Source organism: Geospiza fortis, unplaced genomic scaffold (genome assembly GCF_000277835.1).
Source record: "Geospiza fortis unplaced genomic scaffold, GeoFor_1.0 scaffold140, whole genome shotgun sequence".
NCBI lineage: Eukaryota > Metazoa > Chordata > Aves > Passeriformes > Thraupidae > Geospiza > Geospiza fortis.
Window position 1 is genome coordinate 215648 of NW_005054459.1, and position 26004 is coordinate 241651.

The window sequence follows — 26004 nt, forward strand, 5'->3', positions numbered from 1 at the left end:
GCAGCAAATGTATTTTTCCCTGTAACTGCTATACTGTTATCATCCCATCTATCCACACTCCACCTCACTCACCCTCCACCTCACACCTTAGCCCAATGAACAGATTGGTCATCGTGAGTGATTAAAAAAAAAAAAAAGAGAAACAGATTTATTATTTTAAGGTTGGTTTGGTTTTTTTTTTTTTACACCTGTCAGGTTGCACAAGACTCTGAACACAACAACAGTCACCAAATGTACAATAAACATACACAGTTAAATAAGAGATGGGGCCTGAGCAGTCCAAGAGGTGCAAGATCAGGGTGCGCAGGCTGGGATTGTTTTCTTTTTCCTCCAGGAAAATACAGAATCTGACCCAGAATGCCTCCAAGGGACAGCATCTCCAAACAAAACACAGACCTTCCAGGCAACTGAGAGGACTCTGGATTTACACTTCTGTGGGATACAACTTAGAGAGATCTTTGGGTTGCTCTGGTTTACAAACAATAATAATACATCCCATTCCTTCTGCACTGCAGAAATGGAGAAAAAAATCTGTGCAACCTTTGCCATCTGTGCAATCACTGTAGTTCCTTATTTTGGAAGGAAATTTTGTGGTACTTCCATTTCCAGACTTGCTTCTTTCACAGGCAATTCATTCAACTTCTGATACTAAGAATTACTTCACCTGGAGTCAGGCCAATAGCCCGAGAGTGCTGCTGCTGCAGGGCAGAGAAACTTTGATGAGGAAAGACTGGAGTTCAAAAATGTTTTAAAATGGTTTTCTGTTTTAAATAGTTTTCATTTTTAAATAACTGGTAAAACTGTCCTCATTCATGGACTGTTCCAACAAAGGTGAATAGAGCAAAGTAGTTTTTAAACCCCACATGTGCAAGATCAATAACGGGAATATATCTGACGTTCATCTATTGTCAAACTTTTAAGATTCTTAAAATTGCTCCCACAATCCTCTAGTATCCCAGTCTTCCATTTCCAAGTCTGCTATTTTCCTACTACTTGTAGCATTTCTGGCTTGTTATTAAATTAGCAGCAGTCTGAAAAAAGCCATGACAAAATTCTCCCTACTCTCTTCCCACATAAAAACCATTGCAAGGCTCAACATTGTAATTCCAAAGTCCTCAGCAACATGTATTCAAGTTACTGGGCATTGTGGTTGTTTCTCCACACTGCCACAGTGGCTGGGCTGCCAAATCCACAGAACGTAAGGTCACTCACTCATCACTGCACTTGACCAAATGGGAGCTCTGGTTCATGTTAATTCTACCCAGCTCATTAGTGCCTCAGTATGGTGGTACAGCAAGAGAAGAGAAATCCTAGGAAAAAAAGTAATCCACGTTTTGCAAGTCACTTCAGAGTTACCTCAGAACAGTTCTCAGCTGGCCAGTATTGGCCAACTGATTTATCTCAATACTATTTCCATGCCACATTAACAGATACATTAATTACCAAAGCCATGCCTGCTAGAAGGCTTTGCCCACAAGGAACCAGATTTGCTCTTGTGCAGCCTGAGTGTGGAGTTCTCTCATGTCAAAGAGCTTTAATTCCATAAAACCTGATACCACAATGTGTAATGCTAATTGACATGGGTAATCCACATCTGAATCCATGGGAATATCTATAGAAGAGTCCCATAATCACACTCAGTGCAGTACAAGAGAAAACAAATAAAAAAAACTTCTCAAGTTCTCTGTCTCAAGGACCTCTAAGACACAGCATCCTTCTTTGTGTCTGTTTTATAAATAAATGTATCCTGATATGCACAGATGAGTTTTCCAGCAATGAATGGAAATTCAGACATACACAGTATATCCCACCAGGAGTCAATGGAGTTCTAGTCATGTTTTTGCAACCACCAGAATGCCTTAAACAACCAAGACAACCTGTGAAGAACTATGTAAGGAAAAACATATTACATGGCCTTAAAAGATAAACCTTCTCTTTCTCTTTCTCCTGGTCCCTTAAATGCAACATGAATTCTGTATGTAGACCAGGTCCATCACAACTGGCAACCCTCATGGATGGCTTTCCATGTCCCATAAATAGTGGTCCACTAGCATGTTTCTTGTATGTTTCCCGAGTCCATGGTTGGTTGTTTTCTGGAACTGTTGAAAGGAATTACAGTACATTGTTAACAAGGTTATTTGGAAAAAAAAAGAAAAAAAAGAAACCAACTCTCCATCCAGTCTTGAAGAAATATGTTTACTTTGAGGCGGCCACAGAGATGGCGACCCTGTCCCTTCAGAGGAGTGCTCTGTATCCTCATTTTCTCCTTGTACAACTATCTTAGATCACAGCAGAAGCTACTGTGCAGGTTTAGCTGAGCTGCTTTTTTTGTTTGTTTGTTTGTTTATAGGCAAAAAAGCAATTTTCCCTGCAAACACTGGAGAGAAAAGAAGTAACAGTGGCTCTGTACTACCCTTAGGTGCTCCTAGGACTTCAGTCAGTTTGTTCCAAACAACATGGGTTTAAGACTGTGCTTTTCTTGCTTTCTGAAACTGCTGGGTAAAACAGGGCAGGGCAGACAGCACGTAAACAGTTCTGGAGGGCTGGAAAAATAATAATTTAACGGACTGCTTCGGCACATCTTCACAGCTTCATTGTTCAATCCATCCCCATAAAGGGACACCACGAACCACTGCTTGACTGCTGCTGCTCCTTTCTGCAGGCAGTCTGCTCATATGACCCCTTCACCTTGGCTGCTAGAAGCCACAGGAAGCAGTTCTGCCATATTCTAACAACTTACATGATGCTCTCCTGTTTAATGGCTCCTGTTAAAAATATACATACAACAATCTGCCAGGAAGCCTTCATTAGGCAGGCTTTTTGCCATACAGCTGAAATAATATTGTTTGCTGGCCAAAAAGGAAAAATAAGGGTCAGCAGACATGCCAAAAATAAAGTCCAGGGCCAGCAGAGGTTTCACTTCTCTTGTCCTTTTTCTTAAAAGCTGCATAAAAAGCATCCCAGAAGGATTCTGAGGGTATTTCATGGTCACTGTGAATTAAACCCTCTTAAAGCATTAACAAGAGCTCCAAGATTTTAGTAGAAGGTAAGTGAGCATATACATTAAAACATACAGAGCCCCAGGGTAGCCCCACATCTGGGCTGTCAGGGAGGTGACAAGGACAAGCAAATGGCACCATGAGGCTCTTTCAGTCATGCTCTGCTGAGAAAGTCCTGCGTTTGGAGATGTGCACTTCACTCCCGCCACTCCCGTTGGTGGTGGTTGTGATGATGTACTGGGTGGTTTGCTGCTGGTTGGTCGTCTGGGATTCCAAGGGATCCGTGTGGGCTGTGGGCTGGGAAATGCCCACCTGAACCTCACTGGAGAGTGAAGAGTTTTGTTTACCATCCAGATCAGGCTGACCTTCAGATATCACGTAGTGAGTCTGCATGGGGAATATAGAAAATAACTAATAAACACTGTATCTTTTGTAACTTCTCTAATATCTGCTGCTAGACATTTTGGTGTGAACAAGGAATTATTTAATAAGCTCTATTTCATTTAAATGTATTTGACAGCAACATAACACCTGTCTTTTGATTCGAAGGACATTGGACTTACTTGGCTTTTGGTTAATTTACAAATGGTTAAACTCATTACACAATTAGACATTCACTACAGAATAAAATATCAATTTTCAATTGCACTATTCTGAAAGGTTTTTTTCCTGTATTCCACAGGTTCTAGCAGAGGTTGCATTCCCAGTGACTAAGATCAACACAAGCCAATGACCTCTCCTTATGCTGGATTGCTTACAAGGAATAGCAGGAACTCTTCTTATTTTCTAATCTTACATATAACAGAAAGCTACTGAAATGTTTCCAGAAGCTGTTCTGAAATTTGGTTTAATGGATACAGCTTAATCATAAATATTTTTAAGACTAAGCAGTACCACTAAATAATTTTGTTCTGCAAATGTGATTAAGCAAAGATGTTAAACTGAAAGGAGTCACACATACAAGACCCAGATAGCATGAGACTTGTAAATGGTTACAATGCAGACTATACTGTGCAGTCTGAATCTCTTTAGGTACCTCCACTCTGTGCCCCAGTCAAGATTTTGGCATTCTTTAAACCTTCAAGCTGAAGAGCTTTATGTTTGGTAATATTCTGGATGAAAAAAAGGCCATGATGATTTTCCTTACCTGAGTAACTGCTTTTACTTGCCCTGTGTTGACAGTGGTGACTGGGGTACCCACAGCAGTCTCTGTGATCACATACTGCCCTTGAGGGATGGTCATCATCTGAATCTCTGATGCTAAAAAGTTGCAAATGGGATAATCAAGACCTTTAGTCAAACTCAAACACAACCTTCAAAGATCATGTCTTATGTCAGAAAGATTTAAAGTCTGAACAGTGGGTATTGAATAGAATTCAGGTGATACAGGCCTCAGCAGAATTTTGCCAGTTAACACCAGATAGAGATTTGGCAATTCATGCAGAGAAAACACATCCTGTTCTCACTCAAATCATCATAGAATTACCATCCAGAACTAATAATCATGAGAAATAATCATGAGAAATCATCTTCATGTCACGCTCCTTTTCCACACAATTCTTTCAAGCATACATCCAAATTTGAACAAGTAGCTACTATCCAACACATGGATTCTTGCTGTATGCAAGTTTCTTGGAATAAAGGAGCCCAGTGTGCCTGCCCAAACTATGATCAGTATGGATGATAGTGGAAGAACTGGTACAACCATTTACATTTGTCTGAAGCGTTATCTTCTTGATATATATGAATATTAACCACAAAGCTGAATGAATTCTGAAAACACTGTCCCATTTGGTAGCTGGAGACATTGGGCACTTGTTAGTCAGACACACTTGCCAGACAAGTAGTTAGAGCTACTGCTGACACTTACAGTAGCTCCGAAATGAGTTCCAGTTGCTGGGGAGATATGTGTGCTGGACTGAGGAGCCTTGCTGCTGCTGGAGGGCTTGGTTTGGTGTCGATGTAGTTGTCTGTATCTGTGAGGGGCTGAGCTCCTGCTGAGGTTGTTGTGAGGAGGGACTCAAAGGCTGACCCCCAGCCTACAGGGAAAAAAAAAGTGGAAGTGTTCTTGGTGTAGTAAGGATTGCACAACTCTATGCTGTCACAAACACGGCCTTCTCATGAAAGGAAAACACAGGACGGGTTCCAGAACATATCGAACACAAGAACTGAACTCTCTCTCCTTCAACTGCTTCACTCTATGGTAAATAAGCTCAGACCAGGAAACTAAAATAGTGATATTGTTACTTGCCAAAGTGAGTCTGTGGCAGAGACCTGAGATTAGACGCTAAATTCTACCCAAGAGCATGAAGAGCTGCACTTCAAATCTTTGAGGAATGCCAGTTTCCACTTACATCTTCCAACTGACAAACTTCATTTAGCTGCAAATATGTCTGTTTCCAGTCATTTATCTCTCCTTTGTACATATTGTTGAGAGGAAAAAACACCCCACACCAAAAAACCCATACAACAAATACCAAAACAAACCTACAACAAAACACCCCCATACACCTTGAGACATCTGGGCACTGCTTGATGATCTCAATGCAAGAGTAATTTCATGTGTGGTCCTTTAAATGAAAAAGAAAACACTACGCCCTGCATCAGCACATGCAATATGCCAGCTGAGCAGGCTGGGAGGGAAAGCATTTTCTGATGAGAAGAGGGAAATACCTGTGATGATGACTGAGCTGCTGGTGATGGCTCTGTGACCTGGATGTGCTGCACCTGGATGGCATGTTGGGTGTATGTCTGGGGGTCATGGAGCTGCCCAACATCCACTGTGGAGTGCTGGGACTGGTGAGGTGAGGTAGCCTGGGGGAAAAATTAAGCAGAGTTCTTTACCTCAAATTCTTTACAAAAGCAGCTACGCAAACCTCTTCTGGGACACAAGGTCTGGAATAATGAAGTAGGAGCCTTAATGGAGCACACCTGTTGAGCCTTGTTGAGTTTCTTTGCAACCCAGGAGATAAGGTACATTTAATAGATGTAATGGCACAGAGATGTTCTATCTCAGTGATACCAATGGAAAGGACTTGCCTAACATCACTCAAGCTGTTTGTGGCAGTGGCTGGACTAAAACTAAGGGCTCAAGAGCCAGGATTAGTATTAACCCCTTCTCTGTAAGCATCTCTCTGTACAACGTATACATACTCAAGATTTGCATATCCAATTCTGTAGTTTGACACAGCTCTGCATCAAGACAAGTGCTCAGAGGTTTTTAAAGGTTTTTCTGAATAACACTTGCTAATGATACCAATTGCAGTAATTGAATTACAAATTTTGGATATTTATAAAATTAAGATCTTGCTAATATTACCTGCAGGAATCAGTGATCATGCTCTTGTATTGTTACAACAGCCACAGTCACTATCAACTGGGGCCATTGTTTAGGCCTTTATTAACCAAATTCATAATCTGATTTGATAACATGGAATTTCAGATTAAAACTCTAGTTACACTCTGGTTTCATTTTTAGGAGGTTGATGAGCATTAACAGAATGAATATGCTAATAGATGCTATGAAGGGAACAAGCAACCACTCTGTACTCCCGAATTTTGGCTCTGACTCACTGAGGACAAGGAAGTACAAATCACTCTTGAACTACAGAAAATGGGTCACCCACTGACCCACTTTTCCAGTAGCTGGAAAACATTCCTAGAGCAGACTTGAGCAAAGCTGCCCAGATGGGTAGAACTACGTCTGGACAGCATCGATGTGTCTCCAGCAAGCTGACCAAGGCTGGCAGGACTATTTATGCCCAGTACAAGTGCTTATGAAGGGAACTCTATACCTTATCAGCTGATTTATCTGTAAAAGGTAGCTACAGCACTTTTTGTAACTACTCCTTACCACACTTTTGTGTGCTAGAGCCCCAGTAACACACAGGCTTCGGAGGGAAGAGATCAAAAGCACAGCAAGATCCCCACCAGGTAACTCACCTGGGCCACTTGAACAACCTGCAGCTGTATGTGCTGAGGCTGCTGCAAGCCAGTTGTGGATTGAGACACAGGGATGTACTGGATGCGCTGGTAATCTCCCTGGGGAGTCCGGTAATCTGTAGTGAGTGTCTGCGATATCTCTGTCATTGCTTGGGTCAGTAAATCTGTTGTCTGAGCAGGGAGAGAGAGATACAGATTATCATCATACTGATGTACTTCTTCAGGGCTGTAGTTCTTTTATCTACACTTATGGTGGATCTGGTCATTTTTTCACAAGAGCTTCATGTCCAGAGGCTGGGGTCATAAGTAGTCACCGGGGATCATCAACTAGAATTGTTCTCTTCTATCTAAATCCTACTCCGGACCAGTAATGGCTAATTTAATATATTATAATAAAAATAATTATTTTCATCTTGTGACATACCAGTGTTCTGTTAAACAATGGAAGTCCTGTATTTGTGAAGAGCTGACTTGGTTTCCAAGTCAAAAAGTAATTTGTTGATATATTCCACCTTTCTTCCTCCCCTGTCAGAGTCACAACTGTATTTCTAATGTGTAAAGACATTTAGTACATAACTTAATCAGTTTATGAAGCCAACAGCATCCTGATTAAATCTCTCCATTTTCAAGCAAAACAGTCTTTTATCTAGTCAGTCTTTAGATAAGAAGTTTTAAACCGTGATCAATAGGACTTTTAAAACTACACAGTATCTCACAACACTGAAGGGCGCATTTACTAGTCTCAGCTTTCACTTCAGTGGCAGCTGATGTATTAACAGTGGAGAGATCAGCCACTGGAGATTCACCTTGCTCAGAGCTGTGCTGTCCAAAGAATTACAAAAAGATCTGACTCCCTGAACACAGTTTGATCCAGTCCCCAGTCACTGTTAAACTTGTCCTCTTGATGCCAGGAACTGCATCTCTCACTTCAGGACAAAATTCCCAGTGAAAATCCAGGAAATGTGTATCCCTGAGTTCATTATGTGGAGTCAGTAAGTCTGAATGAAAGAAGAAAATGGATTTGGAGATAAAAGGCAAATCCCTAAAGCTCCAGAATGAAATGAACAGCTCCTGACAGTGCAAAACTGGACCACACAGGCTTAAAACCAGAAGAGATCTCAAATAATGTCCTAATACGGGTTTAAAAGTGGTGTCTGCCAAATAAACCAGGGTTACTAATACCAGAAGGCTCCTGTTCTGTGTGTTTCCTTGCACTGCTCTTGTGTGCCTCCAGTCCTTACCACGACAGTTTCTCCAGTCGTGCTGTCAGTGGTGAGAACAGCTGGCGTGGAACTGATGACGGCCGTCGCCAGTGGTGCATGGATTGTGTTTGGGAGCTGAGCAAACTCTGGGTGCTTCTTGCGGATGTGCTGCACCATCTTTGTCTGCAGAGAGAAGCAAAGGAGCGTCGGAAGGACGGTCAGTAACTCTGCTCAGGACCACGTGAAATACAACAGCCTGGCCAAACACAGCTTTTATGTTTCCCTCAGTAAAACAGCCTCAAGATTCATACTATGAGATCCTCTGGTCAACAAAGTTGAAAACAAGGATCACAAACCTGCTGCTGATTAGAGGTGACACTGTATTGTCCTCAGCAGGTTTTTACCCCAACATCGCCAAATGTTTTATGACTTTTTCCAAAGGTCATCTTTTCTGTGTTTTGTTTCCCTGCTCATCTCCCCTGTAAGTATCAGAGAGCAGTTTTCAAGCCCTTCCATTCATGCTCATGCTCTGGTAACTTTTCAGCACAAACCCTCTATTCATGGAATCTTTTGGCCCTGAAGCAACCAGACTGTGCCTGCACTGTCAGCACACAGCACAAAACCAGCACCCTTGACTGGGAAGAAGAGAGGTCTGCTAGTGGACAGACAGATGACAGAGACCATGGTGAAACAGCATCCCCAGGGAGAGGCTGTGAGGCTGTCTGAGGCCAGAACCCCCCCCATACCTTACTGCTGTATTGCTTGGAACAGTGAGGGCAGCACACTGGAGGGGTGGCAATGGTGCCCGTCAGCTGTGTGTGGGTGCTTAGCATAGGATCTGGCTCTCCCGGTCCTGCAGGACGCAGTTTCCGGATGCTTGGAGGTAGCTCAGCACCAGGATGGTTTTTCAGGATGTGTGCTTTGCGTTTGCTGGCACTCTTGTACACCTGCAGGGCAAAGATCTGGATTAAAATGGTGCAGCCCTGGTGTCTGCACAGGAAACAGATCCCAGTTATCTTGAGCTGGAAGGTCTGTATGTTGCTTTAGAAAATACATTTAGTAAAATTCCCAAATAATTACAACAAAAGGTATGAACATACACCGTCCAGTGTTTCATCAACCTGTAAAAGCAACTGACTCCTTGTGTAGCAGAGAAGTCTTTTGAGAACATATTGTATGCCATAACCAAACACCAAAGCAGGACAAGGAGGTAAGAGGAAAATACTTCTTGCCATATTTGAAGATCATATGCCCAATGTTAATTTGTTATGATGGTTGATGTCTCTACTTGACACAGAGCAACAAACTGTGTTAGTTTAGTGATCAACATACCTTTTAGTTCTTTTTAGGCACATCAACAAACAAATACTATCTAATAATTAAAACTAATTTTTCTCCCCTCAAACAAAAGGAAAAGAGGCATCACAGAATGACGTACTGAGGATAAAGACAGTCAAAAATACACTCCCTAGTAAATAAAGGTCCCCAGGCATAAAAGGCAAAGGAGAATAAAAGCAAGAACCCAAAGGTACTGCAGAAGCAGCTTCAGGCTCCACTGACCACTGGGACACGACCTAGTAAGCAGCTTAACAATAAAAGATGTTACAGACTAACTTTTAGAAGTGCAAGAGTACTTACTGGCCAGGAATTATACACAGAAGCATACTTAGTCCTGTGCTAACACAAGACTAAGAGTCAGTGACTGTCTGCTGGATAACAGCACTCAAGTTTTCCAATGCCAAACACAGCAGAAAGAGAAAAAACTACAGCTTTCAATTAGCATTCCACTGCCTTGACCTAAGTGCATTTTGTCGTCTTTTTTTTTTTTACAGTACTGCAGGAATGTTGCTGGCAAGCATCTCAGAAAAGCTATAAACCCCGCCAGAGATTTCTATGCAGAGACAAATTGGTTGCATCCAGGACTGGGACTGAGCTATCCTCCGAGGGGTGACTTCCCACACACCTTATCGCAGTATTGACAGAAGTAATCTCTGTTGGGTTTTATGATGGGCAACGTGAGCTCTGGCACCTCTTCTATTTTCATATCTGGATGTCTCTTTGATAAATGATTCACCTTAGGAGAAACAGAGGACAAGAACATATTACAGCTGAAAGCCAAACAATTGGTGCTTCTTCCAGACATGGGTAACAGCCAAACCAAAACTAAACTATGCAAGCCAGCAGCACTGGAAACATTTGCTGCTGCAAGGGTTATTATGCGCTCATATTTAACTGCTGAAGGTAAATGCAGTCTTGCTAGGTCTCATTTACAGTTTCTCTAACCAAAATTAGATAGGAAGGGGTGAAATAGTTTGCCAGAACTGTCTTGTAGGTGATATCTGAGAGTGAGGTAGTGTGAAGAGCCTCTGCCCAGATCAGAACCCTCATGAAACCTTAGCAAAAAATCTCTTGCTGCAGAACAGCCTTTATCCAGAGGCAGTGCCAAGACATGGCCAGAAGAGGACCTGGAGAAGGGGGAGAAACAAAAAACAGGAAAGACCACCAGGAAAACAGAGGCACTAAGGCTGAACAAGGCAGTATTTTCAGCTCATGTCCTATTAAATACAGTACACATAAGACAGCATTACTTAGTGTTGAAATATGGTACTGACAACCAGATGTACAGTGCAGGCAGTAAATGTGCAAATTTGCTGAAGAGGTAAAACACGCAGGTTTAAAAAAAGATTGCTCACCTCAACTCAGCTACAAAATTTGCCAAAATTTGTTTCATAGCATCCTGGCTGGATAAGACCAGATTGGACAGGGCTTGGAGCACCCCGGTCTAGTGGAAAGTGTCCCTGCCCATGGCCAGTAGGTGGGATGAGATGAGCTTTAAGTTCCCTTCCAGCCCAAACCGTTTGATGATTCTTGTATTCCAACACTGGAATTCCATCTTTATTCCTTACCTATTCATCAGAATAGAGTAGAGAGGCTGTAACAGCACCCAGGCACTCACCAACATGCCCCTGCGGCGGAAGCCCATCATGCAGAGGCGACACTTGAACATGAAGCTCTCATAGTCAGTGGATGCGATCCGGGGCTTGAAGGTTTTGGAGCGGCTGATCCGATCAGCCTTCTTGGCCTCCCTCTCTGGGTTGTGCATCCTCTGCATGTGCTCTCGCAGCTTGTCCTTCCTCTGCGAAGGAGAAATTGGGGAGAAAAATGTCAGCAACATCACAGAAACTGCCATACTGCCTGTTATGCATAAGAGCCACAGTTTGAGTTGTTCAGGGATCTCTCTCCAGAGAGGGAAATTTTCCTCTCAGAAAAATACTTCACCCAGAAGTATCCAGTCCTTCAGTGTCCCATCACAAACTCAGTGACAGGAAGCAGGCTGCTGGCACCACAGTTTACCTGGCTCACAGTCTGCTCCATCTGTTCCAACAGGATTTGGAAAGGCATCTGGATGACATGTGCTGACAAGGTGGATGCCATGGACACAGGCATCTTGGCCAGGAACATCATTAATCCACTGGCACCAGCAAGTTAACTGAACGGTTATAAACAATGTAACCCAAATACCTGGCAATGGAGATGTATGATGTCCCAGTTCTTAATGAGCAGATAGAAAGTTCCTTTGCTATTAAATTATTAGGAATAAGATCTGTTTGAAATAAGATGCTGAGGTGACCTTGCCCCTTGTCCTTCAGAAATGGATATCACAGCTCACACAGGACACCAAGGAATGCATGCAACTCACAGGCAAGTCTAGTGTGTTTACACGTGTTATTTTCTTTCACCTTTGAGAACATGAACTTATTTCCTTGAAGGAGGGTAAGGAATAATTTTTTTTAATACTAGTAACGATCCAGCCAAGAGCCACATCACCTTAAACTGCTTGCCACAGGTGGAGCACAGGAAGTCTTTGCGGTCCGAGTGCCGCAGCATGTGGAGTCGCAGCTTGTCGGGGCGGCAGAAAGCCTTGTCACACTCTGTACACTGGTAAATCTTCTCAGAATGGAAACTGCGCACATGTTTCTTGACCTAAAATGGCAGATCACAGAAAAATGAAGTTTATTCAAGAGAGAAGTGAGTGTAACACACTAGGAAACTTCGCAATATGAAAGAGAAGGAAAAGATTTTGAAGGTGTGTAATATACTTTGGTTTAAAAAGTATTTGATCAGAACAGTTGATATCTCAGCAAAAGTTTCTATGAAGCTGTAACATCTTTATTACTCATCTGTATGGGTGATTTGATTTCCTCAAGACTGAATCTTGAAGGCATCAGCTATTGCACAGTTGCACTTAATGGGCAGCAGAAGTCCAAAATGTACCATTTGCACAGCATCGCCCTTGAGTAAACAAATTCATCTGAGATTCATTATCTTCCTTTCATTTATAAGAAACCAAAACATAGGGACTAATTCCTTTCAATCAGACACAATGAGCTTGCAATTATAATTGGCAAAGAAAAAAGAAACTTATTCAGAACAGCATTTGCACACCATTCCTGAATGGCAATTACTTCTCCATACTCTGGGACTATCCTTCACCTCTTCAGACATTTAGAGGGGTATTTTTTTCCTCCCCCCAATAAAGGAACTAATGAAGTTTGACATCTGAAATGAAAGCACTGTTCAAGAAATGGATCTCTAATTAAATCCTTACTGTCTTCTAATACTGATCATACACGGAACAACTTGGCATCTCTACCTGTTCCACATAGAAGTATTTCTGTAGGCAGCAGTGACTAGTCTTAACTATCCACACAGCAAGAAGAGAAAAAAATTATTGTTAAATGTCAAAAATACAACCGAATAGCTGGAAAAAAAGCCATGCGACTTTCAGTCATTTGCATGGGAAAGTTTACAGGGAATTAAGTTGCAGTAGAGCATTTCTGAATCACCGACATTCTTCCTTGCTGAACATTTACAGAAGATAAAGGACTTCTTCCAGGATGGAATTGTATTAGTGAAATCACTTTCCCCCATCCTTTCCTCTTTAGTCTGGTGGGTAGTCTATCTGCTCCTATTACTGATCTAAAGCGGATTTCTACATTTCAGTTTCGCTCAGGCAGCTCAGTAAGACACATCAATTGCTTTGCCCCTAAGAAGGATAATGAATATGTGCATGGTCCATCTCAGTTTTTTCTTACTGGACATGGAAATAGAATCTTTAAATTCTACTAATGAACTTGTCCAAGTGCTCAGCATAGTGCAGAGTAGCCGCATTAGTCACTGCTCCAGTGCAGTGTGCAGGGAAGGAGAATAAAGTGCCCAGCTGAAGCTTAGGGGGGAAGTCAGGAAGCAGAGTATCCTGATCTGTTCTGGCATTTCTTCGAGCTGTTCAAATGAATTATCCTGACAGAAAGCAGGCAAGGAATTAAAGATGTAAAACCCCTCGTTTTTTTGTCCAGAGTTTTAATGAAGAAGGGCAAGGTCTGTTCAAGTACAAGCTGAATACAACAAAAGACAATTCCTTTTTGTGCCATGGAGATGTAGTAGTCAGGCCCTCTGCTTCAGGACTTTCTTAGGAATAAGGCGCTCACCCTTCTGCACTACAGTGCCTTCTAATGACAGATTGAAGCATCACATCTGATGATTTAGTGGACAGAGCACTTCAGTGTCATAAGACAAGGTCTAGCAGTGGTTGGTCACTCTTCAATTTCTGACTGAGGTGGACCCCTGCACCTTGTGAGAATGAACTGCTGTGCAGTTACACATGGAGACCACTGAGAAACCCACAGCCTTTTTGAGAGACCTCCAAAGCAGTGCTTCAGATCAGTACAGCATCTCACCTGGATAAAATCTGGGAAGCGTTTCTTGCAGGTGGGGCAGGTGAAATAGCCATCATTGACATGGATGGCCACGTGATCCTTAAGGAGATCCAAGCGGTCAAAGGACTCAGGGCAGAAAATGCAGGAGTACGTTTTCTGGTCCATGTGGAACTTCATGTGGCTCTCGAGGGCACCGCTGTTGATGAAGCCCTTGTTGCAGATGTCACAGGTCAAAGGGCAGTTCCCTTCCCGCCCATGGAACCGCAAGTGCTGGTCCAGCTTGTCCTTCTCCCTGAAGGCCTTCCCACACTGCAGGCATTTGAATGGGCGGAAGGATTTCCGGATGAACAGGTGCTGCAGAGCTGCATTCTGAAAGAAGCATCCAAGAGACCATTAGTTTTCATTACCATGTATAGATTCCACATCCATATATATTCAGGATTAAATATACCAGATTATTAGTGAACCTAAACTTGAAGAAATTATTTTCTATCATATTTGGCCTCCAATTTACAGCAGGGGAGGCTGTGACAGGCAGAAGTCAGGGGAAACATCTGCAGCTACACCCTGAGTTAGCAGAACACAGTGCAGGAGTTTCCTCTAAAACCCTGATTTCTTCTGATTTAGCTGACTTTCTTTAAGCATGCAGTTTTTCTGTAAAATAAAACTAAGTCCTCTCTGAAGCACAGACCCGGGCCTGAGAAAAGCTGCAATTCCAGCTGATTATTTGGCATCATGTCATAAGTTCAGCCACCACACAAAGGAATGGTGAGCCAGCACTGTGTGTTTCCCTCAGGAGCAGGGCTTATGAAATTCCACAGCCCTTTACAAGATCACCTTTTGTATCAAAGATCACCACAGAGATGTGCAGCAGTGGTTTAGCATTGCCTGGAGAACTTCCAGTGGAACATACATTCAAGAATGCTGGTCTGAACTTTTTTACTATCGCCACAAAGAAGAACAGAGTTTCAAAACATGATGACAAAGGCAGAATGGCAGCCTTATCAGCAGCACATAAGACCTTGTGAGCAATTCTCCACTTCTACTGTGCACAATATCTCTTCTCAGCCCCTATTTTTTTGCTGTGTGTTTGCCGTCACACTGCCTTTTCTGTAACATTTCTGTTTTCTCTCCTTACCCTTCAGATAAATGTTATAGAGCCATCCCAGTCCTGACCCAGTACTCTCTGCTGGACGAACAGATGCTGCTGGATGCACTGCCTATAGAGAGAGGGAAGGAGGTCCTGCACCTGCATTTCAATATTGGATAAGAACTTCCATGTTGGATAGTTGCAAAGCTGGAATTGAGTCCTATGAAATCCCCAGCACATTGTCACCCATACTGCACTCCAAGTATACCACAATGCTCCATTCCTCTGCAAGAAGTCTAAGCAATATCCGCCCTTCTCTCAAATACTTCTATAAACCATTATTTATTGATGTCTTTTTTCACATTACACACAGAATCTACATCATGATAGTTAGAGAAATAATGTGGAAGAGCATAAGTTTAAGTTGCATATTAGGAAGACATTCTCAGCTGTGAGGGTGTCGAGGCCCTTTCACTGGCTGCCCAGAGGAGCTGTGGCTGCCCCATCCCTGGAAGCACTCAAGCCAGATTGGATGGGGCTTGGAGCAACCTGTCATAGTGGAAGGTGTCCCTGCCCATAGCAGGGGGGTGGAACTAGATGAGTTTTAAGGTTCCTCCCAGCCCAAACCACTCAGATTCCACTAGAATATTGCTGATGCTTCTGCGCACATGTGTTCCATATGACCCACTTCTTCATGAGACCCATTCATGACTTCTGCAAACAAATTTCCCTGGTTTCCTGTCTCCTTTGCTTGTGGGAATGTGGCAGGTGACACAACTGACATTTGCCATGTCTCTTAAGTGCACACCAACAGCTGACACTGGTTAAGTAAAGGTATGAGCTCTTCTGCTGGAATGAGGGAACAGCTTGGGAATACTGTGAAATGCTGTGCTAAGAATTAAATTTGTGAACCTCAAAGATCCCTTTTCACCATCTGAACTGCAGAGGGAAACCTAGACTTTCATTCCAGAAAAGAACAAGAGAGCAAATGTTTTGCTACAAAAAAAAAACTTAACACTTTAATATAGGAGCTCCAAATAGGGCTTCCCAGGAGCTGTCATCATCACTATTCTCCATTTTACAAGTGGAGACAATGGGAAACAGGCATCTGCTCTAAGTCACACTGGGAATTGGAAAGACAGCCATGTGCTGTGCAAAATCTGATGCGCTGCTTGGAGTTCAAAAGATGTAATTGTCCCCTTAACCACAGGGAGATGCTAATAAAACATAGGTGAAAAGATGTATTTCAAGTCCTGAACTGCACTGTTGAGTTTTGATCACTGGTACCTTAGCAGGGAGCTGACTGCTAATACAGCAGGCCAGACTCAACATAGCCCTGTTGTTATCTCAAGGGCTACAGAATGTGAAGTTTTACTGCTTTTTGCCTAGGTAATCTATCAACTATAAAAGCAGAACCAAAGAACTAAGTGATGTCTCATTAACTTGTAGTATTGATCCGGCACAAACAATTGTGCAAACCAATCTTCCAAAACTTAAACACTGATATTATGGCACTTCATCCAAGCAATTTACTCCTATAAAACCCACCTTAAATCTACAAAGAACTGGCATGAAAAGAACTGGAAAAATGCAAATTGTTATTCAGGTAACACTTGGTTCTGGACACTGGTTACCTAAAGCAGAACAAATGTGACGATTTATGGTGCAGGGTCAATCAGGAAAACACTAAACAGGAGTTGGACCAAACATGGAAGGCAGTGTTGATACGTACCATTGGATTAGATGTAGGAGAAACCCAATGAAACAAAAACCCAAACCTACCTGCAGCTCCAGCTGAGCAGGCAGCATTGAGAGAGAAAAAAATACTTATGTTATGCAATGGACTTGAGAAAACAGAAGCCTTGACTTCTGCAGGTCACTACAAGGGCTCTTCCAAATAGTTTACTGCTTTGAGGTTTTTGCCTCAGGAAACACTAAACAGATCTTCCAGGTTTACTCTGTAGTTAGTAACGTTAAAAGGGCAAATATAAAAACACAGTTAATCTTGAAGGCGTTTTGTGACCTTTCCTGTTTTCCTAGGGCTCATTAACAGGGATGCAATGTGCATTGTAGAACCATAGTGAGAACAGAATGCTTTCAGCAGAAGGGAATAATAGGGCAGGATGACAACAGGATAGGGAGAAGGAGAATAAAAAAGTTAAGGAGAAGGGACTTTTTCTAACCTCATTTTACTGGTCATGCTCCTTTTTACACAACTACTTGCATTTCTTTCACCATGAAGGAAGTGACTGTGCTTTCCAAATCGTATTCCTATCCCTCCTGTTTCTGGCATTAGCACACAGACACCCCTACATACTGCCCAGAACTGAACTAAAAACAAAGATTCATTTTGGCTGTGGACCACAGGGTTCTTCTAATTTTCTACAAGAGTTCTTGAAGGGTGCGTGTATCTCTTTTCAATACTAGGGACCCCCCAACTGCCATAGTTAAGGTCTGATCTCCAAGGAAACCCAAAAGACTCTAAGGCAGAGGCTAAAAAATGAACTGATCCTATCAGGACTTGAACTCTGGGGCAGGACAAATCAGTCCACCTAGCATGAAAACACTCTCAGAGCACCACTGTCTTAAGCCTTAGAAAAGCTGAAGTAATTCACAAAGAATGACTGGTTTTGAAAACTAAATCCTATCTAATTAATAAGGAAGAATAAGAGATACACAGGTTTCAGAATCATAACCAGAAGTCAGGACTTTTTACCTGTTCTTTGGAAGTGAATAATGTACCACATATCTAAAAACCAAATGTTTCCTTGCTTTTATTATGAAGTTCATGTTATTGTAGGCAGGTGCTGTGTGAGCGTTCAAAGGGTGATTTTTTAAAACATGATGCTTGCTGGTTTAGTCTTATCTCAAGTGCTCATTGCTCACAGTCTGATGCAATATGGAAAGGTCTGTGCAACCATCCATCTGCCATTCTGCCAGTGCTACTGGCTTGAAACATCTCCAGGACTCTGCTGAACATGAGCTGCCAGATAAAGGGAAAGTTCGGAAGACTTGAGATACAAACATATCACTGAACCACCACTGCACTCCTCTGAGCTGTCATCCATTTGTGATGAATTTACAGGGAACAAAAGCGAAGTCACAAGACAAAGAAGTAACTTCAGAATTTCTGTCCTGTTCTTCCTACATTAATTATTTCAGAGGATCCTAAGTTCACATCTTGGGTTCAAAAGTTCGGGTAATGGGCAATGCTTTCTTTTCTTTTCTGAGGATGCTGTAGCACACTGTAAGCAGCACATCCCCATGCTCTGTCAAAACTTCAGCATCTCTCTCTGTACTCTATTATACACCCTTCAAAATACATTCAATAAAAAAATCCCACAAATTTTAACGTATGAAAATGAAATCACTGGTAGAAACTTGTCAAGAGACTGCAAGCATTTTGTATGGTTAAAAACTGTGCAGTCTTAATGTGCCCAAGCCGAACTCTTCCTTCAAGACATGCCACATTTTTGGGGTAACACCACCATTGGTCTTGCATACATTATACTGTAAACTGCAAGCAAAATTTGGTTCAACATCTTCCTATACAGAATACTCAACTTTTTTCTAATCCTTCCTCATCCCCTAAAAATGACATCCCCTAAAAATGAACCCTTGCCCCACTGCAGCTGTTTCTTTCCTAAATCCAAAGTTAACACATGGAAGAAAAAAATTTTAAGCTAAATAAACTGATCTCCCAGTTACAAAGATCCAAGGATTTGAATTTGTGCTTGAATCATTTCCCACCCACACAGAGTAGAGAAAAACCAGCTCAGCCAGTTGACATAGAGCTCAGGCTCAAAGTGTTTGCTTTTAACACAGGTGGTTTTGCTCTCAAAGGCAGGGTTTTCTACCTCAAAAAAGGACTTATCACTAAGTATCATCATCATCTAAGTGGATCCAAACTGAGGTTGTGGTTCCTCTTTGGCAATTATTTGCAAGAGAGTTCTGAGAGACACAGATGGTGCTGTGAGCAAGTCATTAATATGTGCCCACAGCACCGGGATTCTGTCAGTTGTTTGAAGCACCCCTGCTTGCCAGTTTGGATGGACTGTGTTTCCATGCAAGAATTACTGTGATGGAATTCAATCAGCTCCAGCTCTTGACCAGCTCTCACTAACACCTATGAGATACTGGTCCTTTATGTGAGATTTGTCTTCCTCTCAGTGCAAAGAAAACTGCTATGAACGAGATGCTTTATTTGGGATTTGGAAATGGATCTGACAGTGAAAGGAGGACCAGCTGGCCCTGGCAGGCAGGCCTGGCATTCCCTGGGTTACAGGGGACGTGATCCCTCATCCTCTGTGCTTACCCTGATGCGCTTTGCTCGCCTCATGTCATCTGCTGTCACGGAGCTCTGTGTGGACACCGTGTTCCCCTCGTGCTGTGGCTGTACATGGAGCACGTGGTTTTCCTGCTGCTCCAGTGCTCCCTGTGGCTCTGTTGGCACCGGAGTCTGTTCCTGCTGCTCCAGCCCATTCAGTGGGGCTTGTCCGGCCTCATCAAACTGCCCCTTGCTGGAAAAATGCAGCAAGTCCTGAAATCGCAAATCATACAACCAGTGATTATTCCCCCCACCCACTGAAAAACACTTTTGATAGTACGCAGCAGACAACAAGATTTGTACATATTTAATCACAAACTATAAACAAAACAGCATAGTGTAGTGTCTACACTAACTCCTACAGTTCTCCTTCTGGGTCCACTGCTGCTTTCGGCATAATCACCTTCACCTACGGCAGTGTCACCCAGAGCACCAGGGAGGCAGTGCTGCAGGTGGGTGACTCTCCATGGGCCATTCTTCTCTCTGACCAGCCATGGTCATTATGCTTTCTTTCTCAGCATTCCTACTCACCCATTCAACTCAGCAACAATGATGCAGTAAATAATAAAATGCAGTAAATAATAAAAACTGAATAAATTCTGGCAGCAAAACCAATCAGCATTATCTGGCTGATTAGCTGGATAATAGCCAAAAAGGCTCTTCTGCATTCAGGACTATTTCTGCTTTAACCAAAGCAACTAGTGCAGACCCAGGAAAGGAGAGAATTTCTGTCTCATGGAAACTGTTGTCACTTTGAAACACTGGGTGTCATTTTGCAGTATCTTCCCCTTTCTAAAGAACTATCTGGAGTGCCAAACTGGAGAGTGACAAACAAGGTGATCATGCTGGGCACTATGTGGTTTTTTTATCCAGTTTCCAGCTCTGCACACATCACTTCCATACATCACAAAAAGCTGTTTTTTCTCCCCTTCGGCATTAGCATAAAAGGGAGGTGTTGTGAGGAGGAAGCACATGCCAAAAGTCTACATTTTTTCTCTGTGAGTTCCAATAAATCTTCTGGAATGGAATCATCTTCTATTACATAAAAAAAACCACACAGATCCTTATTTGACACCACATAATGCAACTGAAGAAACTTAAAAGCACAAGCAAAGAAACAGAACACCAGAATTAATTTTGAATTATGTCAGTTGAAGGCTGGTGTTGTCAAAACACAAAAGCGGGTGTGGGAGAAGAAAACCAAGGAATGAGGCCCTTACAGACTGTGAGTGCTTACCAGAAAGAGACCCTTAGTAAACAATACACAATCTCAGTGTCCAGTCCAGGTCTGGGTGGCAAGTTTCCACCTTGCTGACACTCAGCTGTGTTCTCAGCATCCTGACTCTCCAGTTCCCAGGCAGAACTTGTGCCCAGCTTTAGCGAGGTGAGCAGACCTCCAAGGGCTTAGGGCATCATCCTATCCCAGTGCACAGACGTGCGTGAGCCAGCTCTGCACCATGCTCCAAGCTGGCAGGACACAAGCTACCTCCAGTCCAGAGGCCACTCACACACTGGACTGTGCCCAGCAAGCGCCATCTCCCCAGAGTGAAGGGTTTGGAACCAGCATTACGTTTATTTGTCTAAATGAGGCTGGCATGTGTCATGTCAGCCTGTAGAGAGGGTGAGCTCACAACTGCCTGCACCTAATGCAGCATTTAGGGTATTGCAGCAGGAATTCACAGGCAGAGTATACATTCCTCCGTCTGAGTCAGCACAGAGCCATGACACAGTGAGGAGCCGGAGGAAAATTACCACTCCAAATATCAGCTTTCAGCTAAGTCATAAACCAGAGCACTGATCCCTTCTGTCATGCTCATAAAAGGACTTAGTGGTAACCTAAGCATGGTCACCATCAGAGAATTTAGTTTTTTACTTAAATGCATCATATTACATCCCTGCAGAATAAAAGCAACAGCTACAAGCAAAAGGATGTTTTGCAATAAGCCTGCCTACAGGAGGCCCTTCTGACATCATGGAGAATCATATCTCAAACTGATTTAATTCTACCAGCAACAGTTTTAAGAGCAGGCTGATCTCACATTCCAGAAAGGACAAATAGGAGCCTAAACTCCTATTACAATTTTACTGTCTAAATTACTTCTGTGAGGCTGCTAAACTGTCACAATAACCCAACCTCACTGCTAAGTGCTTTGGAGTGAAACTTGCTGCAGAAATCCAAGTGATTTTACAGGTTTTATAGTAGGGAAGTAGTGCGCTCTCCTGGCAGAGAATTCGATCTAGAAACAAAGAATTACTCATGTGTAAGTCCAAAGCACACCTTCAGTTTGCACTGATGCCCCAAATTCTTTTAGTCAAGAGTTTATGCTCCATGTGCTATTTTTTTCCCTCCATCTCCAAAAATATACCTGTGTTCCTTCTTCACACTTTTCACCATTTTCACTGGTTATTTCTATGCGCATAAATTTGGGAGGGCGCCCAGGACGTCTGCCTGGTCCGAATCGCCTCTTTCCTCGCCCACGACCTCGGCCTCTGGTTCTGCAGAATACAGGAGTGCTCCACGTTAGATACAAAAAAAGATTAATCTGGATTCTCGACTGATTTTATGCTTTCTTTCTCAGCATTCCTACTCACCCATTCAACTCAGCAACAATGATGCAGTAAATAATAAAATACAGTAAATAATAAAAACGGAATAAATTCTGGCAGCAAAAACAATGGGTTTCTGCCTGGTATCTATTTATTTTGTGCTTTATGAGAAGCCAAGGTTCAGAACACATTAAAATTTCTATCAATAATCATGGGACCAAGAGGACTACCTGCTTCCATCCAGCCCTCTGCCATGGCAGACTTCTTCTAACACCCCAGTTTATGTTGTACTGAGAAGCATTTTCAGCATGCTGGAACAAGTGCACAAGGACACCCATTTAAAATCTGAAGCCATAACATTCCTCCCCAAAAAGCACTCAGCTGTTGATGTCAGGCACTAAACAGAAGGGAACAATTTTGCCTCAGAAAAGCTAAACAAAACAGAGTCACTTGCTACGTTTCAGGAGAAAGAAGGCACCAATATCTTCTGCTCTGTGACAGGTGTTTGTAGATTCAGTTTCTAGTAAGTCAGGATAAACTGTCTTGCCAGTGGCACAATGAGACACTAGAAGCCTTGTTTTCCAAGCTCTGTTACTTCTGTATTTCTGAGAAACATAGTATTTCAATACTGTGATACTGAAACATTACAAATATGTAAAGTCATTGTCAAAAGAAAAAAAACAACTTTACTAATTTCAACAGACTATTTATTTCTCTCAAGCTACTTGTTTCACTGAGTCTTAGACCAGTCAGTCTCCTGCTGACATGATTTTCCATTCTGGTGCTGAGCTGATCTCTCCTGAGTTGGTCACTAAGATTTGCAGGACAAATCCCCTCCTTTCTGCATGTTTGGGGAAGCACCACAGTGATCCACAGGCAAAGCTAAGGCTGTCAGTACCTGCTGAAGAAGTCCAGCTTCTCATCATGGGAGTTGAGGTGCTGCTGGAGCTGCTCCGAGCTCATGAAACGCCGATTGCACTCGTAACATGGCCAGTTCTTTTCCTGCTCCCTGAGCACTGTCGGAAATGTCAGTAACACCATTTCACTCATCACCTAATTTTTTTGCCCCCAGCCTCTCTATCCTCTGTGGGCCAGATTTCTCCCCTGAAGGTTAGACAGGCTGCAGAATACCCAGCCTTGCTCTGCTAGTCTTTGCTTTTATATCCTCTGCACTGTGCCAAGACCATAGCTCATCATAGATACACAAAGATCACTGGGGACAATTCTCATGGAGTATCAACACTGTTAGATATTCAGGGGGATTCTGAAATTCACCCTTGTGTGGAAGAGCATCTACAGGATTGTGCCTCTGGTGTAAGTTAAGGGAGATCAAGGGAAATTTTTAAATCTAAAGCAGTCACACAGCAGACAGTGAGTACAGAAACAGATCTCTTCCTCGGAGGAAGTAACCTAAAGCTTCCCAGAACCTGAAGCAAAGGCTTAAATTAAGGTAATATTCTCATGAGAATAGTCATTGGAAATAAGCCCCAATAACATAATCAAGATCTGGCTTAACTTTTCCTAACCTAGCAGAAATTTGGGAGCACTATACAGGCCATATACTTGAAAGTAAGGAGTGCAACTCGCAACCACCACCACACTGAAAGCAGAAGATCTCATGTTACCCTTCCTTTCCTCCTCAGTTATGTCATGGATCTTCTGGTTCACAAACTCGGCATAGGAGGCAGCATACCACACCTGCAGCAGGAGCACAAGGTAACAGGACACTGAAGTGGAGCCAAAACTAACAGAAATTTATTTTTAAATGGGTTTTAAGCAACACATTTACTTCACTTGCCTCAACCACTAACTCTTATTTCTCCTTCCACCCTCAATAATAAGGTCTGGTAAGATCAATGTGGCCCCACTGAGGAATGTAAGAGCTTTGCTCAGGAAGTGTATCCAGTTAATTTTAAGGTCTAGCTTCCTAACATGAATGTTTATCTCGCACATGGCTTCCAGTAGCTCTAAAGGAAGTAAGACTAATATCTCTTCAAACCCAGCTATATGACTGTAAAGGAAGGATGTCATCAGAGTACTGATACTTGTACCAAGAGGAATGGAAATGTTATTAACTTGGGGGATTTCCCATTTCTTTCCTGCTCTCCTTAATTAGACAATAGGCAGCACCATCCACATAGACTCATTTAAAATGCTTCTGAGCTTCTCAAGGATTGGAGTAATATGGTCCTGCTTCCCAAAACAAAGATCTGCCAGGCTAGCATGATGGACCCGCTTTTGTCATACAAGGAATTTAAGCCTTCAGCAAAGGCAACCACAAGAGGCAGGAAGATAAAGTTTACAAAAGCCTAAAAGCAGATGCTCACATTTCGATGAGAATTCTTCCATCATTTCATTTGTTTGATGAAAAAGAGTGGATTTTAGAAAAGATTTCTCAAAGAAGGCATCAACAGATTTTCATCAGGAAAAACTCAAACAAGTTTGAACTTGCAGTGGGCCACAGGCAGAGGTGAGTAGGATTTCAAGGACTCTCCAGCAGGTGGGTCACTCTGCGGGAACCTCACTAGCTGGACAAAGACAAAAACCTGGAGCTCCTGGACTACACACCTGGCAGGCAAATCAAAACTTCCCAGCTTCAACTATTTTAATCTCTGGACAAAATGTGCATGAATGCCCTACATCCACTTGGGGAAGAAATCAGGTCACCAAGCCTTTCAGTTAGCAAGCCATTTTACCCCAAAAGACACTACTAACACATAAAGTAAGAAAAACAATGCTCCCACATGGAGGTCTGTACAGATTTAAAGTCTTATTTATAATTGTTTTAAAAACTGTTGAGAAAATGATATCTGAATACACTTAAAATGGATTTGTAAGATTTCTAGTAATTCAGCTTAAAACATTAAGGACTGATTTCAGATAGTCCTGCTCTTAAAGGGTATAAGTAGGCTTTTGCCCTGATTCAGTAAGTGCACTTACTAAACAACTGTTTTTCCAGACAAATTGTTGAAATCTACATTCAAGAAGAGATTTGAAGAACAACAAAATTTCCTGATATCAAATTTTTTGGTCTCCCCCCCAGTGCCCAAAAAATGTTGAAAATTAAGGCCATCTCAGCCAGCCACACTGCTTTGAGCTCAACATAATCAAAAAATTTTCAGAGGGAACAAAAAGCAAACTACAGGGAAATCACAATATCCTTTATCATTTTTCACATGCAAAGTTTCAAAAGCTCCAGGAAAGCCAGATAAGGCACCAGAAAACAAGCCAGGAACACACAGGGCTAACTGGAAAGGGCATGCAGAATTAAAAAATACAATTGCTGCAATAAAAATTAGATTGTATCAGCAAAATATATGCTGCGTAAAGCATGACAGGGAGAGACAAATAATTTACCTATTTTTATTTTAAACTTCCTCATGAACCAAAGCTCATTAAAATGCATATGTTGGTGACTAACTACTTACTGACTTCAGTGATATTCAATTCAGGCCAGGCTTTTTTCAGAGGAAAAAAGTACTAAAACTATTCACATCAGTAGTTTTTGGCACTTAATAGGCATCAACTTTTAAAGTACTATTTAACCAGTAGAAAAAGAGAATCCTGACACACAAGCAATGCCATACCTTGAGTTCCTGCTTGGGTTCCACATTTTTAATGGTGGTGTAATAAATGTGGTGGCCGTACTGATAGGCCACTAGGTTCTGCTCCAGGTGATTTTGAGCTGGACGCACAAACATCATCCAGTTACACAGAGCCTCACTGGACAGCTCAAACCACAAGTCCTCTTGCAAGTCTCTGTCTTTTCTGTCACCCTTATCAAGAGAAACCTGTAGCAAAATCCAATTACATGCGACTGTAACTGCCTGGCAGCACATTCAAAAGAATTTGACTTACTAAGAAAACTACAGTGCCCATGCAACTGTTACATTAGGGGAGCAATGAAGACACAGCTCATTTTCTCTTTACTAACAGAGATGCAGAAACAAGCAGAAACATATTTAGCAACAGGTAAAGATTAACTAGAGAGGCACAATGGATCCTTCCAAGGTTTTCAGGGACAAGAATCATTCATTAAAGGGGTCAGGCACAGTATGAACAAGTGACTATAACAAATGACACACAGGTAGCTGTAGCTTTAGTAGGCTACAGAAACATCAGTCAGAAGTTTCTAACTGGCAGACCCGTTTTCCTTTCATTTCTTGAGTCATGACACTGC

At 42.3% G+C, this 26004-nt stretch overlaps 1 protein-coding gene across 9 annotated transcripts in view; it reads right to left on the bottom strand.

Moving 5' to 3' along the window:
• Positions 1-114: 114 nt before the first annotated feature.
• PRDM10 (PR/SET domain 10) overlaps positions 115-26004 on the bottom strand; it is a 37099-nt gene continuing 11209 nt past the window's right edge. For 4 of the 9 annotated variants that reach the window (XM_031062743.1, XM_031062740.1, XM_005427887.3 and 1 more), the window contains 16 exons: positions 25412-25615; positions 23450-23522; positions 22723-22840; positions 21644-21773; positions 19266-19490; positions 13882-14229; positions 11972-12127; positions 11100-11279; positions 10107-10217; positions 8890-9090; positions 8183-8326; positions 6942-7112; positions 5673-5813; positions 4870-5038; positions 4147-4259; positions 115-3386 (listed from right to left, as the gene is read on the bottom strand). In XM_031062743.1, coding sequence (XP_030918603.1) covers positions 3150-3386; positions 4147-4259; positions 4870-5038; positions 5673-5813; positions 6942-7112; positions 8183-8326; positions 8890-9090; positions 10107-10217; positions 11100-11279; positions 11972-12127; positions 13882-14229; positions 19266-19490; positions 21644-21773; positions 22723-22840; positions 23450-23522; positions 25412-25615 — 2721 coding nt within the window. In that variant the 3' untranslated portion in view covers positions 115-3149. The remainder of the gene's footprint in view (positions 3387-4146; positions 4260-4869; positions 5039-5672; positions 5814-6941; positions 7113-8182; positions 8327-8889; positions 9091-10106; positions 10218-11099; positions 11280-11971; positions 12128-13881; positions 14230-19265; positions 19491-21643; positions 21774-22722; positions 22841-23449; positions 23523-25411; positions 25616-26004) is intronic. The other 5 variants (XM_031062739.1, XM_031062741.1, XM_031062738.1 and 2 more) reach the window with 5 other exon arrangements.